General features: G+C 37.5%; 1 protein-coding gene across 2 annotated transcripts in view; it reads right to left on the bottom strand.

Moving 5' to 3' along the window:
- PTER (phosphotriesterase related) overlaps nucleotides 1–19,599 on the bottom strand; it is an 80,255-nt gene that overhangs the window by 27,839 nt on the left and 32,817 nt on the right. The window contains exons 2-3 of one of the 2 annotated variants that reach the window (XM_064284889.1): nucleotides 14,036–14,507; nucleotides 11,345–11,610 (exon numbers count right to left, since the gene is read on the bottom strand). In XM_064284889.1, coding sequence (XP_064140959.1) covers nucleotides 11,345–11,610; nucleotides 14,036–14,467 — 698 coding nt within the window. In that variant the 5' untranslated portion in view covers nucleotides 14,468–14,507. Of the gene's footprint in view, nucleotides 1–11,344; nucleotides 11,611–14,035; nucleotides 14,970–19,599 lie in introns of those variants that run through there. The other variant, XM_003410567.4, reaches the window with a different exon arrangement.

Here is a 19,599-nt window from a genome sequence, read left to right as displayed (position 1 = left end):
AGTGCCTACTAGAAACAAACAAAATAAAAAACAAAAAATGGTGGGAAAAAACTCAGCCTGGAACTCAATAATTTTCAAGGAATCTAAAAAAACCCTAAAACACAAGAAAACAAGGTCATACGAATGAGAGCCAGCATAACCAATAAATGATAAAATCAGAGTGAAAATAGTAGAATTTGTATTTATCAATTATAAGCTATAACACTGTTCAATATTTTTTAAAGGTTGAATTGAAAACACATTGAAGAAAAAAAGAAATAATCAAAATTGCCCAAGCAGATTTGAAAAGTAACCGAAGAGATTTTATATAAATGTAAAAAGCATAGTTATGAATATTATAAACCAAACTGATAGACTAAACAACAGAGTTTTCCTGCTGGAGAGAATAATAAACAGGAAGAAAGAACAGCTCAAAGATACAAATGGATAAAATAGGAAAGACATGTTAAGAGACACGGAGGACAGGTAAAAAAAAAAATGTGAATGGACCAATATTTAAAGAAACAATGCTGAGATTTTACAAAAATGATGAAAGACACATCCTCACATTCAGAATCCAAAGAATCCCAAGCATCTTCAATAAAAATAGATTCACTCTGAGATAAATCAGAGTAAACATGCAGAATACCAAAAACAAAGATTTAAATTAAAAAGCAGCCAGAAAGCAAAGACACATTACTTCAAAGGAAGGACAATTAGACTTTGAGCTGACTTATCAACAGCAATAATGTATGTCAGTTGTAAATGGAATGTCTTCAAAGTGCTTAGAAAAAATAGAAATATCTATTATAAATTATCTATTCTATAAAAACCCTGGTGGCATAGTGGTTAAGTGCTACAGCTGCTAACCAAAGGGTCAGCAGTTCAAATCCACCACGCACTCCTTGGAAACTCTATGGGGGCAGTTCTACTCAGTCCTATAGGGTCACTTTGAGTCGGAATCAACTCGACGGCACTGGGTTTTCTGTTTTTTTTGGATTCTATAAATTATATTTCACAAATGAAGAAATAAAGAGGTTTTCATAAAACAAAACCTACGTATTTACTATCAACACAGACCCTCACTAAAGAAACTCCAAATGTTGTACCTCAGAAAAAGGGAAAAGAATTCCAGAAAGAAGATCTGAGATGCAAAAGAGAATGGTGAGCAAAGAAAACAGCAAACAGAAAGGTTAATCTAAATATATGTTTTATAACAAAATAATGTCTGATCATTGGGATTAAAAAAAAAATTAAGTAGACCTAACAACCTAAGGATGTTAGTGCCTATAACTCAGGTGGGAAATAATTGGAGTTGAAGGGTTCTAAGTTCCTTGTATTTTTAGGAAGGATGGTAAAAAAAGCTTGTTAGTTTTAAAATTTGGTAAGTTAAATATATATGTTAAATTTTCTATTTTAACCATTGAAAGAAGAATGTGTATGCCTTACAAAGAAGGGGAAAAATAGAATAAAGGAGAAAAAATAAAAAGAAATAAAAAAGGTTAAGAAGAACAATGACAAAAAGAAAAAGTGGAACAAATATACCAGTAAACACAATCAATATAAATGAACTGAATTTTCCATTTAAAAGATAGAGAAAATCTGGCTTGGTAAAACACAAAACTTAATCTCATGCTGCTTATGTGAGACACATCTAAAACATAAGGATTCTGGAAGATGGAAAGTAAAATATGGGGGAAAAAATGTAAGGGCAATACTAGCTCAAAAAGACTGGTGTAGTTACATTAATATCTGATTTAAAATATATAAATCGAAAGTTAAAAGATGTACAAGAAGAAGCTAAAAATCCACTGTGACAAATTTTAACATACTCCCCTCAGTACCAACAGATTGAGCAGTCAAAAAGATCAGTAAGAATGTAGAATATCTGAAAACCGTGATTAACAATTGTAGCTTACTGTACATATATAGAACAGTTATATAATAATCGTAGAACACAATCTTTTTTCTCTAAATTTTATTAATTTTGTTGTTGAGAATATTCACAGCAAAACATGCACCAGTTCAACAGTTTCTATATGTACAATTTGGTGACATTGATTATGTTCTTCGAGTTGTGCAACCATTCTCACCCTCCTTTTCTGAGTTGTTCCTCCCTCATTAACATAAACTCACTGCCCCCTAAGGTTCCTATGTAATCTTTCGAGTTGCTGTTGTCAGTTTGATCCCATATAGATAATTCTTAAAATAGCATAATGCTTAAGGCAGACAATTTTTACTAGATAAACTAAGCTGTTGTTCTGCTTTAAGATGGCATCAGGGAATATTTTTGGTTTAAGGTTTAAAGATTATCTCAGGGCAATAGTTTCAGGGATTCATCCATCCTTCATAGCTTCAGAAAGTCTAGAGTCCATGAGAATTTGAAATTCTCTTTGGCGTTTTCCCCTTTTGATCAGGATTCTTCTATGGAATCTTTGATCAAAATGTTCAGTAATGGTAGCCGGGCACCATCTAGTTCTTCTGGTCTCATGGCAAAATAGGCAGTTGTTCATGGAGGCAATTAGCCACACATTTCATATCCTCCTTCTATTCCTGATTGTCCTTCTCCTGCTGCTCCAGGTGAATAGACACCAATTGTTGTGCCTTAGATCGCTACTTGCAAGATTTTAAGACACCAGGAACTACGCAACAAACTAGGAGGTAGAACAGAAGCACTAAACACGTGATTAGACCAATTAACTGGCATATCCCGTGAAACTATGACACTAAACCTCCAAACCAGGGAACCAAATCCCATGAGGTCTTTGGTTGTACATAAGCAGCCTCAGCAACTACTCTTGTTGTTGTTGTAAATATATCTATCACACAGTTTTTGCCAATTCAACTTTTTATACGTGCTCAACTTATTGTCAGCAATTAAAATAATTGGCTGTGCAACTCTGCTCTTAATCAAAATAAGATTTTTCCATCACTGTTGTTGTTGTTCCAACTCATAGTGACCCTATGCACAACAGATAGAAACACTGCCCAGTCCTGTGCCATCCTTACAGTCGTTGCTATGCTTGAGCTCATTGTTGTAGTTACTGTGTGAATCCATCTCATTGAGGGTCTTCATTTTTTCTGCTGACTGTACTTTGCCAAGCATGATGTCCTCCAGGGACTGATCCTTCCTGACAACATGTCCAAATATGTAAGACGCAGTCTCGCCATCCTTGCGTCTAAGGAGTATTCTGGTTGTACTTCTTCCAAGACAGATTTGTTTGTTCTTTTGGCAGTCCGTGGTATATTCAATATTCTTTGCCAGCACCACAAGGCGTCAATTATTCTTTGGTCTTCCTTATTCATTGTCCAGCTTTCACATGCATATGATGCGATGAAAATACCATGGCTTGGGTCAGGCACATCTTAGTCTTCAAGGTGGCATCTTTGTGCAATGCAATGCGTCTTTTGATTTCTTGACTGCTGCTTCCATGGATGTTGATTGTGGATCCAAGTAAAATGAAATCCTTGATAACTTCAATCTTTTCTCCATTTATTATGATGTTGCTTATTGGTCCAGTTGTGAGGATTTTTGTTTTCTTTATGTTGAGGCGTAATCCATACCGAACGCTGTGGATTTATCAGTAAGCGCTTAAAGCCTTCTTCACTTTCAGGAAGCAAGGTTATGTCATCTGCACAACACAGGTTAATGAGTCTTCCTCCAATCCTGATGCCCCGTTCTTCTTCATATAGTCCAGTTTCTCGTACTATTTTCTCAGCATACATATTGAATAGGTATGGTGAAAGGATACAACCCTGAGGCACACCTTTCCTGGCTTTAAACCACTTGGTATCCCCTTGTTCTGTCCAAACAACTGCCTCTTGATCTATATACAGGTTCCTCATGAGCACAATTAAGTGTTCTGGAATTCCCACTCTTTGCAATGTCATCCATAATTTGTTATGATCCATACAGTTGAATGCCTTTGCATAGCCAATAAAACACAAGTAAACATCCTTCTGGTATTCTCTGCTTTCAGCCAGGATCCATCACTGTTCACCCCCCTCTTCTCCCCCTCCCTCTCACCCACACTAACCACTAATAAATCTTGTTTTCTATACATTTGCCTTTTGTTTTCTTTTTATATGAGCAAGGTCATACGATAGTTGTCCTTTTGTGATTGGCTTATTTTGCTCTCATAATGTCTTTAAGCTGTAGCAGGTATCAAGACTTCATTTCTTTTACTGGCTGAGTATTATTGCCTTGTAAATATGTACCACATTTTGTTTATCCAATCATCTGTTAACAGGCATTTAGGATGTTTCCACCTTTTCGCTATTGTGAATAGTCCTGAAATGAATACTGGTGTACAAGCCTCTGAGTCTCTCTTTCAAGTCTTTTGGGTATATACCTAGGAGTGGAATTGCTGGGTCATATGGTTTTTCTATTTTTAGGTTTTTAAGGAATTGCCACACTGTTTTCCACAACGGCTGTACCATTTTGCGTACCCACTAGCAATGTTTAAGGGTTCCAATTTCCTCTCATCCTTGCTGTTCATTATTTTCTGTTTTGTTTCTCTTAGCCATTCTAGTGGGAGTGTAATCATATCTCATTGTGGTTTTAACTTGCATCTCTCTGATGGCTAATGATTCTGAGCATCTTTTCAAGAGTTTGGTGGCTATTTGAATGTCTTCTTTGGTGAAATATCTATTGAAGTTCCTCTACCCATTTTGTGATTAGGTTGTTTGTCTTTTTGTTAAGTTGTCAAAATTTTATATGTTTTTGTTATTCGATTCTTGTCAGATATATGGTTTCGAAGATACACTCCCAGTTGGTAGCTTGTCTTTCCTTTCTTTTTGGTAAAGTATTTTGATGAACAGAAGTTTTTAAAATTTTTACGAGGTCCCATTTATTTACTTTGTCTTTTGCTATTTGTGCTTCTGTTATTACATTAGATAATCCGTTGTTGAAAGCTAGACCTGACAGCATTGCCCTGCTTGTTCTTTAGAGAATTTTATGATTTTAGTTTGCACATTTAGGTCCTTAATACATTTTGAATTTGTTTTTATGTATAGTATGAGGCATGGACTCTGTTTCATTTTTCTGCATGTGGAAATCCAACTTTCCAGCACCATTTATTTTATTATTATTATTGTACTGTAGATGAAGGTTTACAGAAGAAACTAGCTTCTCATTGAACAGTACACATACTGTTTTATGACATTGGCTAACAACCCTATGACGTGTCAACACTCTGCCTTCTCAACCTTGGGTTCCTTGTTACCAGCTTTCCTGTCCCCTCCTGCCTCCTAGTCCTTGCCCCTCGGCTGGTATGCCCCTTTTGTCTCATTTTCTTTTATAGGCCTGTCTAATCTTTGGCTGAAGGGTGAACCTCAGGCGTGACTTCATTACTGAGCTTAAAGGGTGTTTGAAGGCCTTGGGATTTCTCCAGTCTCCGTCAGGCCAATAAATCTGGTCTTTGTGAGTTAGAATTTTGTTCTACATTTTTCTCCAGCTGTGTCCAGGACCTTCTATTGTGATCCCTCTCAGGGCAGTCAGTGGTGGTAGCCAGGCACCATATAATTGTACTGGACTCAATCTTGTGGAGGCCATGGTAGTTGTGGTCCATTAGTTCTTTGGACTAATCTTTCCCTTGTATCTTTAGTTTTCTTCATTCTCCCTTGATCCTGAAGGGATGATACCATTGGAGTATCCTAGATGGCCTCTCACAGGCCTTTAAAATCCCAGATTCTAGCACGATTTATTGAACAGAGTCTTCTTTCCCCAGGGAATGGACTTAGTATCCTTGTCAAAAATCAGTTGACCACAGATGTGTGGGTTTATTTCTGCACTCTCAATTCTATTCCATTGGTCTATGTGTCTATTGTTATTGGTCTATGTATTTATTATTATACTAGTACTAGGCTGTTTTGATTACCATAGCTACATTGTTGTTAGGTGCCGTCGAGTTGGTGCCGACTCATAGGAACCAAATGTATAACAGAGTGAACACTGCCCAGTCCTGTGCCATCCTCACAATCATTGTTATGCTTGAGCCCATTTTTGTGACCACTGTGTCAATCCATCTCTTTTTTGCTGACCCTCTGCTTTACCAAGCATGATGTCCTTCTCCAGGGACTGGTCCCTTCTGATAAAACATCCAAAGTATGTGAGATGGAGTCATGTCATCCTTGCTTCTAAGGAGCATTCTGGCTATACTTGTTCCAAAATAGATTTGTTCATTATTTTGGCAGTTCACGGCATATTCAATATCCTTTGCCAACACCACAATTCAAAGGCATTAATTCTTCTTCAGTCTTCCTTATTCATTGTCCAGCTTTTGCATGCCTATGAGGTGACTGAAAACACCATGGCTTGAGTGAGGCACACCTTGGACTTTAAGGTGACATCTTTGCTTTTTAACACTTCGAAAAGGTCTATTGCAGCAGATTTGCCCAATGCAATGCATCATTTGATTTCTTGACTGCTGCTTCCATGGGCGTTGATTGGGGAGCCAAGTAAAATGAAATCTTTGCTTGACAACTTCAAACTTTTCTCCATTTTTCACGATGTTACTTATTGGTCCAGTTGTGAGGATTTTTGTTTTCTCTGTGTTGAGGTGTAATCCATATTGAAGGCTGTAGTCTTTGATCTTCATCAGTAAGTGCTTCGAGTTCTTTCACTTTCAACTAGCAAGGTTGTGTTATCTGCATATCACAGGTTTTTAATGAATCTTCCTTCAATCTTGATGCCCCATTCTTCTTCATATAATTCAGCTTCTCGGATTATTTGCTTAGCATGTAGATTGAATAAGTATGGTGAAAGGATACAACCCTGATGCACACCCTTCCTGACTCTAAACCACACAGTATCCCCTTGTTCTGTTCTAAAGACTGCTTCTTGATATATGTACAGGTTCCTCATGAGGATAATGAAGTGCTCTGTAATTCCTACTCTTCACAATGTTAATCATAATTTGTTATGATCCACACAGTCAAATGCCTTTGCATATTCAATAAACCACAAGTAAACATCTTTCAGATATTCTCTGCTATTAGCCAGTATCCATTCGACATCAGCAATGATATCCCTTGTTCCATGTCCTCTTCTGAGTCTGGCTTGAATTTCCAGCAGTTCCCTGTCAATGTACCGGTGCAACCACTTTTGAATACTCCGCAGCAAAATTTTGCTTGCATGTGATATTAATGATATAGTTCAATAATTTCCACATTTGGTTAGATCACCTTTCTTTGGAATAGGCACAAATATGGATCTCTTCCAGTCAATTGGCTGGGTAGCTTTCTTCCAAATTTCTTGGCATAGATGAGTGAGCACCTCCAGCACTGCATCCATTTGTTGAAACATCTCAATTGGTATTCTGTCAATTCCTGGATCCTTATTTTTTGCCAATGCCTTCAGTGCAGCTTGGACCTCTTCCTTCAGTACCATTGGTTCCTGATCATGTGTTACCTCCTGAAATGGTTGAAGGTCGACCAGTTCTTTTTGGTGTAGTGACTCTGTGTATACAGTGAGTTTTAAAATCAGGAATTGTGAGTCCTCCTACTTTGTTCCTCTCTTTCAACATTGTTTTAGCTATTTGGGGCCTCTTGCCATTCCATATAAAGTTAAAAATTGGTTTTTCATTTTCTGTAAAGAAGTTCTCAGCATTTTGATCAGGATTAGGTTGAATCTATAGTTCACTTTGGGTAGTACTGACATCTTAACAATATTAAGTCTTTCAATACATGAATATGAAGCAGTTTTCCATTTATTTAAGTCTTCTTTAATCTCTTTCAGCAGTGTTTCATAGTTTACATTATATAAGTCCTTCATGTTTCTGCTTAGATTTATTTGTAGGTATTTTATTCTCTTAGATGCTATTGTAAATTGAATTATTTCCCAAATTTCCCTTTCCAATTTCTCATTGCTGGTATATAGAACCCCAGCTTTGTTTGTTGACCTTGTACCCTGCAACTTTGCTAAATTCCTCTCTTAGCTCTAGGAGTTTTCTTGTGCACACTTTGTTATTTTCTATACGTAGGATCATATCATCTATGAAAAAAGATATTTTTACTTCTTCTTTTCTAATCTGGATACCTTTTATTTCTTTTTCTTGTCTTCTCTGGCTAGGAGAACACAATCTCTTTAAGAACCTGAGGAATATTTATAAGATTTGAGAATATGTATTGTCTAACTCTATGTATGATATACTTCACAATATTTAAAAAGTATTAAAAACAAATCATTCTTACTGATTTAAAGATACTACATGTATTCTATACCACACAAGATAATATCACTATATCTTTATTTTCAATTCAAATGAAGCTACCCAAGATCTCACACCAAATGGCAGAGCTAAGATATAAACTCAGGTCTTTCTGGGTCCAAAGATTTCAGCCTTCCCACTATAATGCACCTCCTCTGTGACAAATATCTAGAAGCACTCCTTAATTTACCAGTATAATCAGAAGAATTCTGAAGAAAGTCCAAGTGTTGATCTTGATAGCAACCCAGTTTTCAGAATAATTGCCTTTACCTTGCTGTTCCTCACTTTTTCCATTAATGCTGGCTTCTCTGTTCTGTCACAAGTATAACTTTTTTATTTTTTCTGTACCTCAGGACTTTACAATATTTCTATTAAATAGAAGTACTTTCCCAATACATCTGGTAGGATTATTAGTTTATTAAATAACAGAATGTTAGGTCTGCTGATCAGGATTTATCAGTCTGTTAATATGGCTTTACTCCAATATGCAAGATAGAAGTAAATGTAATATAATACTAAATTCATTGCTGTTGAGTCAATTCTGACTCATAGTTACCCAACAGGACAGAGAAGAACTGCCCCATAGGGTTTCCAAGGAGCTGCTGGTAGATTTGAACTGTTGACATTTTGGTTGGCAGTCAAGCTTTTAGCCACTGAGCCACCAGGGCTCCTAATACAGTCTCATTAAACCAAAAAAAACCAACCCCCCTGCTGTCAAGTTGATCCCGACTCATAGCAACCCTTTAGGACAGTGTAGAACTGCGCCATATGGTTTCCAAGGATGGCTGGTGAATTCAAACTGCCAACCTTTTGGTTAGCAGCCAAGCTCTTAACAGGTATGCCACCAGGACTCCTCATTTTGTACTGTGTTAATTCCTTAATACATTAACTAAAGGCTAATGACTAATGTAAGCGACATTATTAGGCTTATTCATAAAATTCACAGCAACCAATGTCAGTTTATATAGTCGATTGTTTTTCTAGCCCCTAAACATCTAATGGCAACCCTGGTGGCATAGTGGTTAAGAGCTACGGCTGCTAACTAAAAGGTCAGCAGTTCAAATCCACCAGGTGCTCCTTGGAAACTAACTGTATGGAGCAGTTCTACTCTGTCCTATAGGGTTACTATGAGTTGGAATTGAGTCAATAGCAATGGGTTTGATTTTTTTTTTTTTTTTTGGTTTATACATCTAATACAATATGTAGCAGGTTGAATGGTGGCCTGTGAAAAGATATGTGTATTCTAAAGCCTAGAACCTGTGAATGTGACCTTATTTGGAAAAAGGGTCTTTGCAGATGCAATTAGATTAAGGATTTTGAAATGAAATCATCCAGGATTAGAATGGGCCCTAAATCTAATGACAAATCCTTATAAAAGAAGAGAATGGGAAACAGACACAGAGACACAGGGGAGAAGACGGGGCAGAGATTGGAGTTATGCACCCACAGGCCGAAGAATGCCTAGAGTCACCAGAAATTGGAAGAGGCGAGGCAAGATTTTCCCCAAGAGCCTTTGGAGGAGCATGACCCTGCCAATACCTTAAATTTGGAATTCTGGTCTCCACAAATGTGAGGGAAAAAATGTCTGTTGTTTTAAGCTACCCATGTTGTTGTAATTTGCTACAGTACACATAGGTAACTTATATACAATACCACCAAGAAAATGCTATACATATTGCTACTATTTTTTAACATTACATTTTCTAAAATTCAGATGATTTAAACCATAAGTCACAACAAGTGGCAGAACATGGACATTTGTATTTGTGGTTTGCTTCTCAGGATGAAACTCTTCACTTTCCCTTTCCTGTATATTTGCAGAAAAATTTATCAGTCTAACTGCAAGAACAGGGCATCAGGATTGGAGGAAGACTCATTAACAACCTTAAATATGCAGATGATATAACTGTGCTTGCTGAAAGTGAAGAGGGCTTGAAGCACTTACTGAAGAAGATCAGACTACAGCCTTCAGTATGGATTATATATCAACATAAAGAAAACAAAAATCCTCATAACTTGACCAATAAGCAACACCATGAAAAATGGAGAAAAGATCGAAGTTGTAAAGGATTTCATTTTACTTGGCTCCACAGTCAACGCCCATGGAAGCAGCAGTCAAGGAATCAAATGATGCATTGTGTTGGGCAAATCTGCTGCAAAAGACTTCTTTAAAGTGTTAAAGAGCTAAGATGTCACCTTGAAGACTAAGGTGCGCCTGACTCAATCCATGGTGTTTTCAATTGCCTCATATGCATGTGAAAGCTGGACAATGAATAAGGGAGACCAAAGAAGAATTGACGCCTTTGAATTATGGTGTTGGTGAATATTGAACACCATGGACTGCCAAAAGAATGAACAAATCTGTCTTGGAAAAAGTACAGCCAGAATGCTCCTTAGAAGCAAGGATGGCAAGACTATATCTCACATACTTTGGACATGTTATCAGAAGGGATCAGTTCCTGGAAAAGGACACCATAAATGGTAAAGTAGAGAATCAGTAAAAAAGAGGAAGATCCTCAACAAGATGGATTGACACAGTGGCTACAACGATGGGCTCAGGTATAACAATGATTGTGAGGATGGTGCAAGATTGGGCAATGTTTTGTTCTGTTGTACATAGGGTCACTATGAGTTGACACCTAACAACAATAACAACTACGAGAATTGGCAGTTACTGTGATATCACACCCTGAGATAAAGAAGTAAAGTAGAAGTGACACTTACTATGAAGGGTTATGAGAAATTAAATGTCTTATGCAAAATATCTAGGATACTATCTGACACAGAGTAAAGGCAAGTAAATGACAGCAATGACTTTTATATCAGTTGTAACACCTTATAAATACTGTCTTCCAGGTAGTTAGTGGCTCTTTCTGGGTGACCAGCATTTTACTGATCTGATTGCTGATGATTTTGTTTATTTGTTCATCCACCCTATCATCTGGTAACCAGTTGCTGCCAAGAGTTGGAATTGACAACAAATAAGAACAACCAGTTGCTGTCAAGTCAATTCTGACTCACGTATGCAGAGTAGAACTGCACTATTGTGTTTTCATGGCTGTGACCTTTCGGAAGCAGATTGCCAGGACTTTCTTCTGACTTGCCTGCGGGTGGATTTGATAATCGACACTAATTTGTAAGGCAGTTTGGCTTACCTATCAAGGTGTGACATAACTGTTTTAGAAATGTCTGCACCTGCTTCTTGCAATACTCGGATAATCTGAAATGGTGCACTTGGATTTCTTCCAGGATGAATAATAACAGGACAGCCAAGCTGAGCCTGGGCCTGAGCTGTTGCCTGAAGAACTTTTCTTTCACTCGCAGTCAAAGGCCAGGAGCAACCAATTTCCCCAATAACACCACACTTGATATTGGTTCCATCAGCTCCATGTAGGATTTCATTAATAAGGACATCAGTAAGCTAAGGAATAATAAGAATAAAAATATTTTCAGACAGTGGAATTTATCAACTTAAACCCACTACAGCATGTGAATGAATTTATAAATTTAGTCATTCATTTAAAAAAATATATTCAACATTTATTCAATTATATTGGTCAGTGGAAAAGGCATTGTGCTAGCCAAATTTCAAATTCAACAAGGAATTCTAAATAAAAAATTCTTTAAGATTGACTGTTTAAAGAGAAATTCATGGCTTAGGAAGCTGTAGGAAAAAATAAAAATAACCTAAGGAATAAGAAACAACAAATTGAGTGCCTGGATAACATAACCAAACATTTTGATCAAAGATTCTATAGAAGAATATTGATCAAAAGGAGAAAATCCAGAAAAGAATTTCAAATTCTCATGGAATCCAGACTTTCTGGAGCCATTCAGGCTGGATGAACCATGGAGACTATTGTACTGAGATAATTTTTAAAACTTAAACCAAAAATATTCCCTGAAGCCTTCTTTAACCAAACAACAGTTTAGCTTAACTAATACAAAATGTCTGCCTTAAGCATTATGCTCTTTTAAGAACAATTTACATGGGATCAAAGTGACAACAGCAATGAGAAAGTCTGGATAGGAATCTTAAGGGGCAGTGAGTATGCTAATGGAAGAGGAACAACTAAGAAAAGGAGGGTGAGAACGGATGGGCACCTTGAAGAATATAATCATTACATTCTTTTTTCCACATGTCAATTGTACACGTAGAAACAGTTAAATTGGTACATATTTTGCTGTGCATATTCCCAACAACAACAACAACAAAGTATCATTCATGTTGAGAAGAAAACTTAAGATGTAACCTGGGGAGCATTTAAAACATATTAAGACTGTCCTTATGTCTATGTCAACTGTATCAAGGAATTCTTTAATTCTGTCTTACTTATTCAGTCCTTTACCCAATATAAAAAAAATTTTTTTTTCCAATATAGCGTAGAAAATTCATAGCACACAATATTAATATTACACTTTTTGGCTCATATGTATATTTACTGCTAAGAGTGGTCAGAAGAATGTGTAATCCCTAACATTGGGATAGTTTTCAAATAACATATATAAAAAAGTAAAATCCTCCTGAATAGAAAAAAAATAGATACAATTTTGAAATTCAAAGTATTTCAAATTATTTAATGGAGCCTATGCAAAGTCAGTCTAGGAAACACTGGTGGCATAGTGGTTAAAGTGATACGGCTGCTAACCAAAGGGTCGGCAGTTCGAATCCACCAGGTGCTCCTTGGAAGCTTTACACGGCAGTTCTACTCTGTTCTATAGGGTCTCTATGAGTTGGAATCGACTCGACTGCACTGGGTTTGGTTTTTTGGTTCTAATGCAAAGACTGCAGCTGATCTTCTATGCCTAACATATAGGCACTGGAATATACATATACAATTTAATATAGACTGGAATATACATATATACATAAAGGAACATACATATGTATATACATACATATAAGTAATATAAACTGGAATATATATATATGTACAAGGAATACACGTGTATATACATACATATATGTATAAACATATAATTAGACACGTGTGTACAGAAAGAGAGCACACACAAGTGCAAACAAGCATTGGGGCTTATTCTTTTTGTCTCTACAAGATTTACTTTCTTCTGCCCATTCGTGTTTCATTTCATATTGTGACAAAAACAGGGGAATGGGGTTCCTTCCACCCCTCCTGATTTGTAAAAGGAGAAGGAAACATATTCACAAACGTGCCAAGTCTATGCCTGCCAGGCTTCACCCTACAGTGAATTTATATTGCTGGTTATTACAAAATCCAGAGAAAAAAACTGAGGTTACAGAATTGAAGGATGTAAAGGAAAACTGAGGTTTATAAACAGACAGCAGCACCACGCCGGAGCTCTGACGCAATATATACAAATCTAAACATTATGTTGAGCTTTTCAGTGGCTGCCGCATTGAGATCTTGTTCCTTGACACTCTAAAAAAAAAAAAAATTATCGATTTGGGTCCCAATTGGCAGATATCTTTGCTACCTAGCAAATTTATGTAGCATGCCCAGCTACCTCTGAGCCAATGACACTTACAAATATGGATGAAGTCTAGGGATAATTCAGGGTCTGAAATTCAAGCTATTCTGAATTTATACACCAAAAAACAAACAAATGAAAACAGTTGCTCTCAAGTCAACCATGACTCCTAGAGAGCCCACATGTGTCAGAGTAGAACTGTGATCCCTAGGATTTTCAATGGCTGATATTTCGGAAGTAGATCACCAGGCTATTCTTCTGAGGCACCTGCGTCTGTGTGGACTTGAGCTGTTGATCTTCTGGCTACGAGCCAAGCACATTAACTGTTTGTACAACCCAGAGATGAATTTATACATAAATTTCTGAAGGAATTTAGGGTTTTTTTTTTTTTTTACCTGCTCTATTGACATTGCTCTAGTCTCTGAAGAGTGTGTTGCATCCACATAAAACCCAGCTCCAGAGATGATGTGGACACTGGTCTCCTCAGCTAACCACTTCAACGTTTGCACGTTTCGGCTAATTCCAGAGGTCGTGTTCTCCACCAAAGCCCCTCCACCCTTGGCCTTAAAATACAACAATTCTTCCTTTATGGCTTCTGTCTCCTGATTCAGCTGAAGGTTCTCTTTGTGGGAATAAGGATTTTGCTGAATCCAAAATAGATTTTTCATCATAATAGTTTCCTTAGACGTAGCTTCGTGGCATGGAGGAGGAGGGTAGTAACAGCAGTCAAAGGTCATTGTCAAGTGTTCATGGGTCAGGGTGCGACCTAGATTGCTTGGCTCCACAAGGCCCAGCACAGTCTGCACTTTGCCACTTAAGGAGGACATTTCTGAGTGGCACTAGGGGGTCCTCTAAAGCAAGTGTTTTCTGGAAAAAAGAAAACTATAGTGAGAAAATAGAGCACACACATAAATCCTATCCATGGGGAGCGTGAGGCTGTGAACATATACCTGTGCAGGGAAGAGAATCAATGGCATTAGAGATATGATCTCACTTATCATCCTGCCAAAGTCAGAGTCTGTCCCTTGTAAATTGTTGAAGCTCTCTGTGCTCTAAGTGACACGTGTGCTGTTAGCATCGCCCCCTCCGCTTCCACTGGGGCTCCTCTGCCGGATTTAATCCCAACCTCACCCACTGGAAATGTATCTTGATATTCAGTTCACATTTTTCTTTCACTCAATTTTATTTCATTAGTCATAGCTCTGCTTTCCTGGATAATACAATAATAATTTTCACTTAAAAAAAAAAACTATAATAGATAATTTATATCAAAACTCACCACATATCAGAGGTATTTTACTTGCCATTTTTCAGCTAAATTAAATATACTGAGGTTGCTAATCATTCCACTATTCGTTCACTATTGAAGTGGACAAAATTGTGTTGAAGCCCTACCGTGTGCCACAAGTCAGAGATATAAAGGAGCATAAGACAAGATCCTTGGCATTGACAATTTTACAGATTTTGCTCCATCGAACAACTGAAGGGAGCACACCTGGGTTTAAATAAAGAAAAAAAAAAAAAAACACCTTACCACGCTAGATGTTTTATTTTGAGTAGGGCACATGTTGGTGAAAAATATTGAATATACTGTGGACTGCCAGAAGAACTAACACATCAGTCTTACAAAAAAATACAACCAGAAAGCTCCTTAGAAGAAAAGACAGAGAGAGTTTAACTAACTTACTTTGGACACATCATCAGGAAAGACCAATTGCTAGAAAAGGACATCATGTCCGATAAAGTAAATGGTCAGAGAAAATGAAGGAAACCCTCAGTCAGATGGGACTGACACAAAGCCACAACAATGGACTGAGACATACCCACAGTCCGGAAGCTGGCACAGAGCTAGGCAATGGTTTGTTCTGTTATACGTAAGGTCACCACGAATTGGAGCCAACTCCGTGGCTACTGACAACAACGATGGGCACTCAGCCAGAAACACATTTAAAAATACTTAAAAGCAAAAATTCTCAGTCATAATGAAAGCAGCTATGGTTAAAAAAAATAATTTTGTTGCGTTTTTGGTGAACGTTTACACAGCAAGTTAGGTTCTCATTTAACAATTTCTATACATATTTGTTCAGTGACATTGGATATATTTTTCACAACATGACAGCTCGTTATTTCCATTCTGGTTGTTCTGTTTCCCTTAATTTTGCTTCCCTGATCTCACTTATCTTTTCATCTTTGGTCTAGGGAAAACGTTTACTCTTTGGTTTCATTTAGGTGATTTTGAGGGACTAGTAGTCATGGGTGATATTATTTATTTTATGAGCCAATTTGTCATTTGGCTGAAAGGTGACCTCTGGGAGTGGTTTGAATTCCAAGTTTAAAAGGTATTCCAGGGCAATAATCTCGGGGGTTCATCTAGTCTCTACTGGTCCAATAAGTCTGGGGAGTAACTATGATTTATTGAGGCTTAACTCTGTTGTCTCTAAAAAGAGTAAATACCACTCTTTTTATCCTTTATTTACTTTCATTTGTAATACAAAGTATTCCCCAAGTTTCTGTTAGTGTCAGCAAGAACTCCAATTTTAGCAATTTCTTTTGAAAATGTATTTCCTCCATGAAGAGATGTGCTTGTCAAGAAAAAGGCACCGAAGAAGGTGGAGAAGACAAACGCCTGTTGGCCAAGAGCAAAACTATTGCTGGAAACAGCGTTCATGTAGAGCCCAGCTGGACAAGCTCAGACGACAGGGAAAAATACTGCTAGGAACTGAATAAAAGAGTGTCTTACAAGGCTTCCAAATTGCTTCTTCAAAAGATGTTCTGGATTTGTTATTTTTCCCAGAAGCCCTTTGAAGGCCTCTAACTTTCTGTGCATCAGTTTTCTCATCTGTAAATGAGAATCCATAGGTTTGTAAGAATTAAATTACCTTAGACATCATAGGTAAAAATACCTTAAAAAGTGTTTGGGACATAGTACAATTCAACAAGTAGTAGTTTTGCTATGCTAATCCCAGGAAAGATTATATATTACCTAGGATATTTCTTGTCAGAGGAAATGGTTGATTAGATGAGATGATCTGGGGCAGCAATGGGCAAGGGACAGGGGTCTAGGTGGGTATAGTGTACACATAAGGCAATGTCTTAGTCATCTAGTGCTGCTACAACAGAAATAATGCAAGTAGATGGCTCTGTATAACAAAGAGAAATTTATTTTCTCACAGTCTGAGTAGGTTACAAATCCAAATTCAGGGTGTCGGCTCCAGGGGAAGGCTTTCTCTCTCTGTTGGCTCTGGAGGAAGGTCCTTGTCCTCAATCTTCCTCTGGTTGAGGAGCTTCTCAGGCACAGGGACCCCATGTCCAAAGGATGCGCTCTGCTTCTGGTGCTGCTTTCTTGGTGGTATGAGGTCCCCAACTCTCTGCTTGGTTCCCTCTCCTTTTATCTCTTGAGAGATAAAAGGCTGTGCAGCCCACACCCCAGGGAAACTCCCTTTACCTTAGATGAGAGAGGTAACCTGAATAAGGGTAGTGTTACAATCCCACTCTAATCCTCTTAACGTAAAAGTAAAATCACAAATTGGAGGACAACCATACTTGGCCTAACCAAGTTGATACACAGATTTTGGGGGGGACATAATTCAATCCATGACAGGCAAGGTGAGAACAAAGTCAGAGGTCAGAGAAAGGGGACCACTGAGTCATAGGCCAATTTACACCAAGCCACCACAATTATCTCAAACTTAGGAGTCTGAGACATAGTGGCCCACAATTCATGAATGATGGATTTAGACTTCTTTGACAGAGAACTTTAGGACTTGTGGCTAGTATGCCATTGCTTTGGACTTGATAGTGCTCTTCTGCAAGTCAAGTTGGCAACATCTAAACAATTCACAAGGTGGACAAGATGAAAGCAGATGGCATCTGTTCAGAGGATCACTACAGAGCTGCCAGTCACTATACAGGGTGATATTTCTCATTGATGATGTCTACGAACTCACAGTCTAATGTTTTATTCCTTGTTCCTAAGTGGAGGGGATATGTAGCTAGTTTCTTCAGCTGATGAAATCACGTACCATTAGTAAGAGGTTCAATCTTTCATAGGGGTTACTTTGCTGTATCCTTCATTCTGGCTGATGGCCTTACAGATGTGTTCCAGAGAGTCACCCAAAAAAACCCACTGCCGTCAAGTTGATTCCAACTCACAGCGACCCTATAGGACAGAGTAGAACTGCCCCATAGAGTTTCCAAGGAGCACCAGGTGGATTGGAACTGCTGACCTTTTGGCACTATGCCACCAGTTTCCCAGAGAATCACAGGGTGACAGAAACTTATATAAATTGTTAAAACACTATTACTTTTACTAGGTAAATAAAAACTGCATATTTAATTAATGTATGTTTGAAAGAACAACATTGGTAAGTTTCAAGCTTATAAATTATGAATGTTTGTGAAAAAAATCACTTAAGAAATGTCACCTCTTCTGGGAAATTTCCCTAATGCTCTCTGGCTGAATTAGTTGGTGCTTCCTATGGTAACACACAACATAACCTACACTTGGAGGTTGAGAAAAGACTAAAGAACAAGCTGTAGCCAAACACTACTCTAAGCTGGACTATGTCTGCTCACGAGATTGTGTATGTATCTAGAATTCATGGTTCTATGCAGTTAGGAGGAACCCTGGTGGCACAGTTGTTGAGCACTCAGCCGCTAACCAAAAGATCGGCCATTCAAACCTACCAGCTGCTCACAGGAATGAGAGCTGCAGCATATGACCGTGCAGAAAGAAGTGGTCTCCAACAACAGGCAGGCTGTAGGCACTCTGCGGAGCATCCATTGGAAGCTTCAGCAATACACGTACCTGCACAGAAGCTAGTGGGGAAAGGGGTATCTGGGGCTATAAACACTTTGACAAAAGATTTGCCTTACTTCAAATGTGAGCTTTGAGTAGTCAGAGACAGGACACTCTGCGATTACTATTACGGCTTGGTCAAAGGAAACAGCACTTCTAATTTCAATGAGTATAGAATCAAAGAAGAGCATGTGACTTACAGGAAAAAAAAAAAAAAAAAGGAAAGAGAAGAGGAAGAGAATCAGAGAACAGTACTGCAGCACTAAGTCAGAGACCAGGGACAATAAATAGGGTTTGTCTTTGGGAAAAAAAAATCATAATAACTGCTTGATAAAATACATAAAGGTTGTTCATTTCAATTAAGCTTATGATTGACTTCACACTGTTCAGAAGTAAATGCATTTTTTATATTCAGTTAAAAAAAAAAGCCAAATGAATAGAGTAGATGGAATCTCCTGGTTGACAATTTCAGTCAATATTCTGGCATATTGGATGGGCATTCTGAAAATGCCCCATCTCATAGAATGAAGTCTTGAAAGAATATTAATGAATTCCAACTTTCTGAATTCACTTGTAAATTTGTAAAATGGGATAACATCTACTTCCTCAGAGTTTTGCCTAGACGAAGTCCATGAATATATGTAAAAGCTTGCAAATGTTAATGTTATAATACAATATGTCAGTGTTATAATTTAAGAAAAGATAGTCCTCTCTTTGCCAAGAAAAGTTTTCTATTAATAAAAATCATACTCTAGTAGCAATGTCATCAGTTATATCTTATTGCCATCTCTAAGATCTAAAAAGGTCTATAAAAAAAGGTCTGTACTGGTAAGTAAATCTTCATGTAATTCTATGATGAGCAATTATATTTTTCAGCTTCATTCATTCATTTGCTCAAGCATGCATTTATTTAATATCTACTGTGCACTGGGGATACAATAATGAGAAGAGGGACAGGATATAGGCCCTGCTGAAATCTCTTTTCTATGGTGGGGAAAAGGACAATAAACAATTAAATAAAATACGGTTGATAAGATAACTTCAAACAGAGGTAAATGCTATGAAGAAAATAAAAATAGTACAACAGAGTGTGTCTGGGACAAGGGGAGGGACTATTTTGAATGTGCTGGTTAAAAACAAAACAAAAATAATCTAATGAAC

This window comes from Loxodonta africana, chromosome 4 (genome assembly GCF_030014295.1).
Source record: "Loxodonta africana isolate mLoxAfr1 chromosome 4, mLoxAfr1.hap2, whole genome shotgun sequence".
NCBI lineage: Eukaryota > Metazoa > Chordata > Mammalia > Proboscidea > Elephantidae > Loxodonta > Loxodonta africana.
The sequence above is the reverse complement of the archived record's forward strand: the minus strand, read 5'-3'. Positions and strand labels throughout refer to the sequence as shown.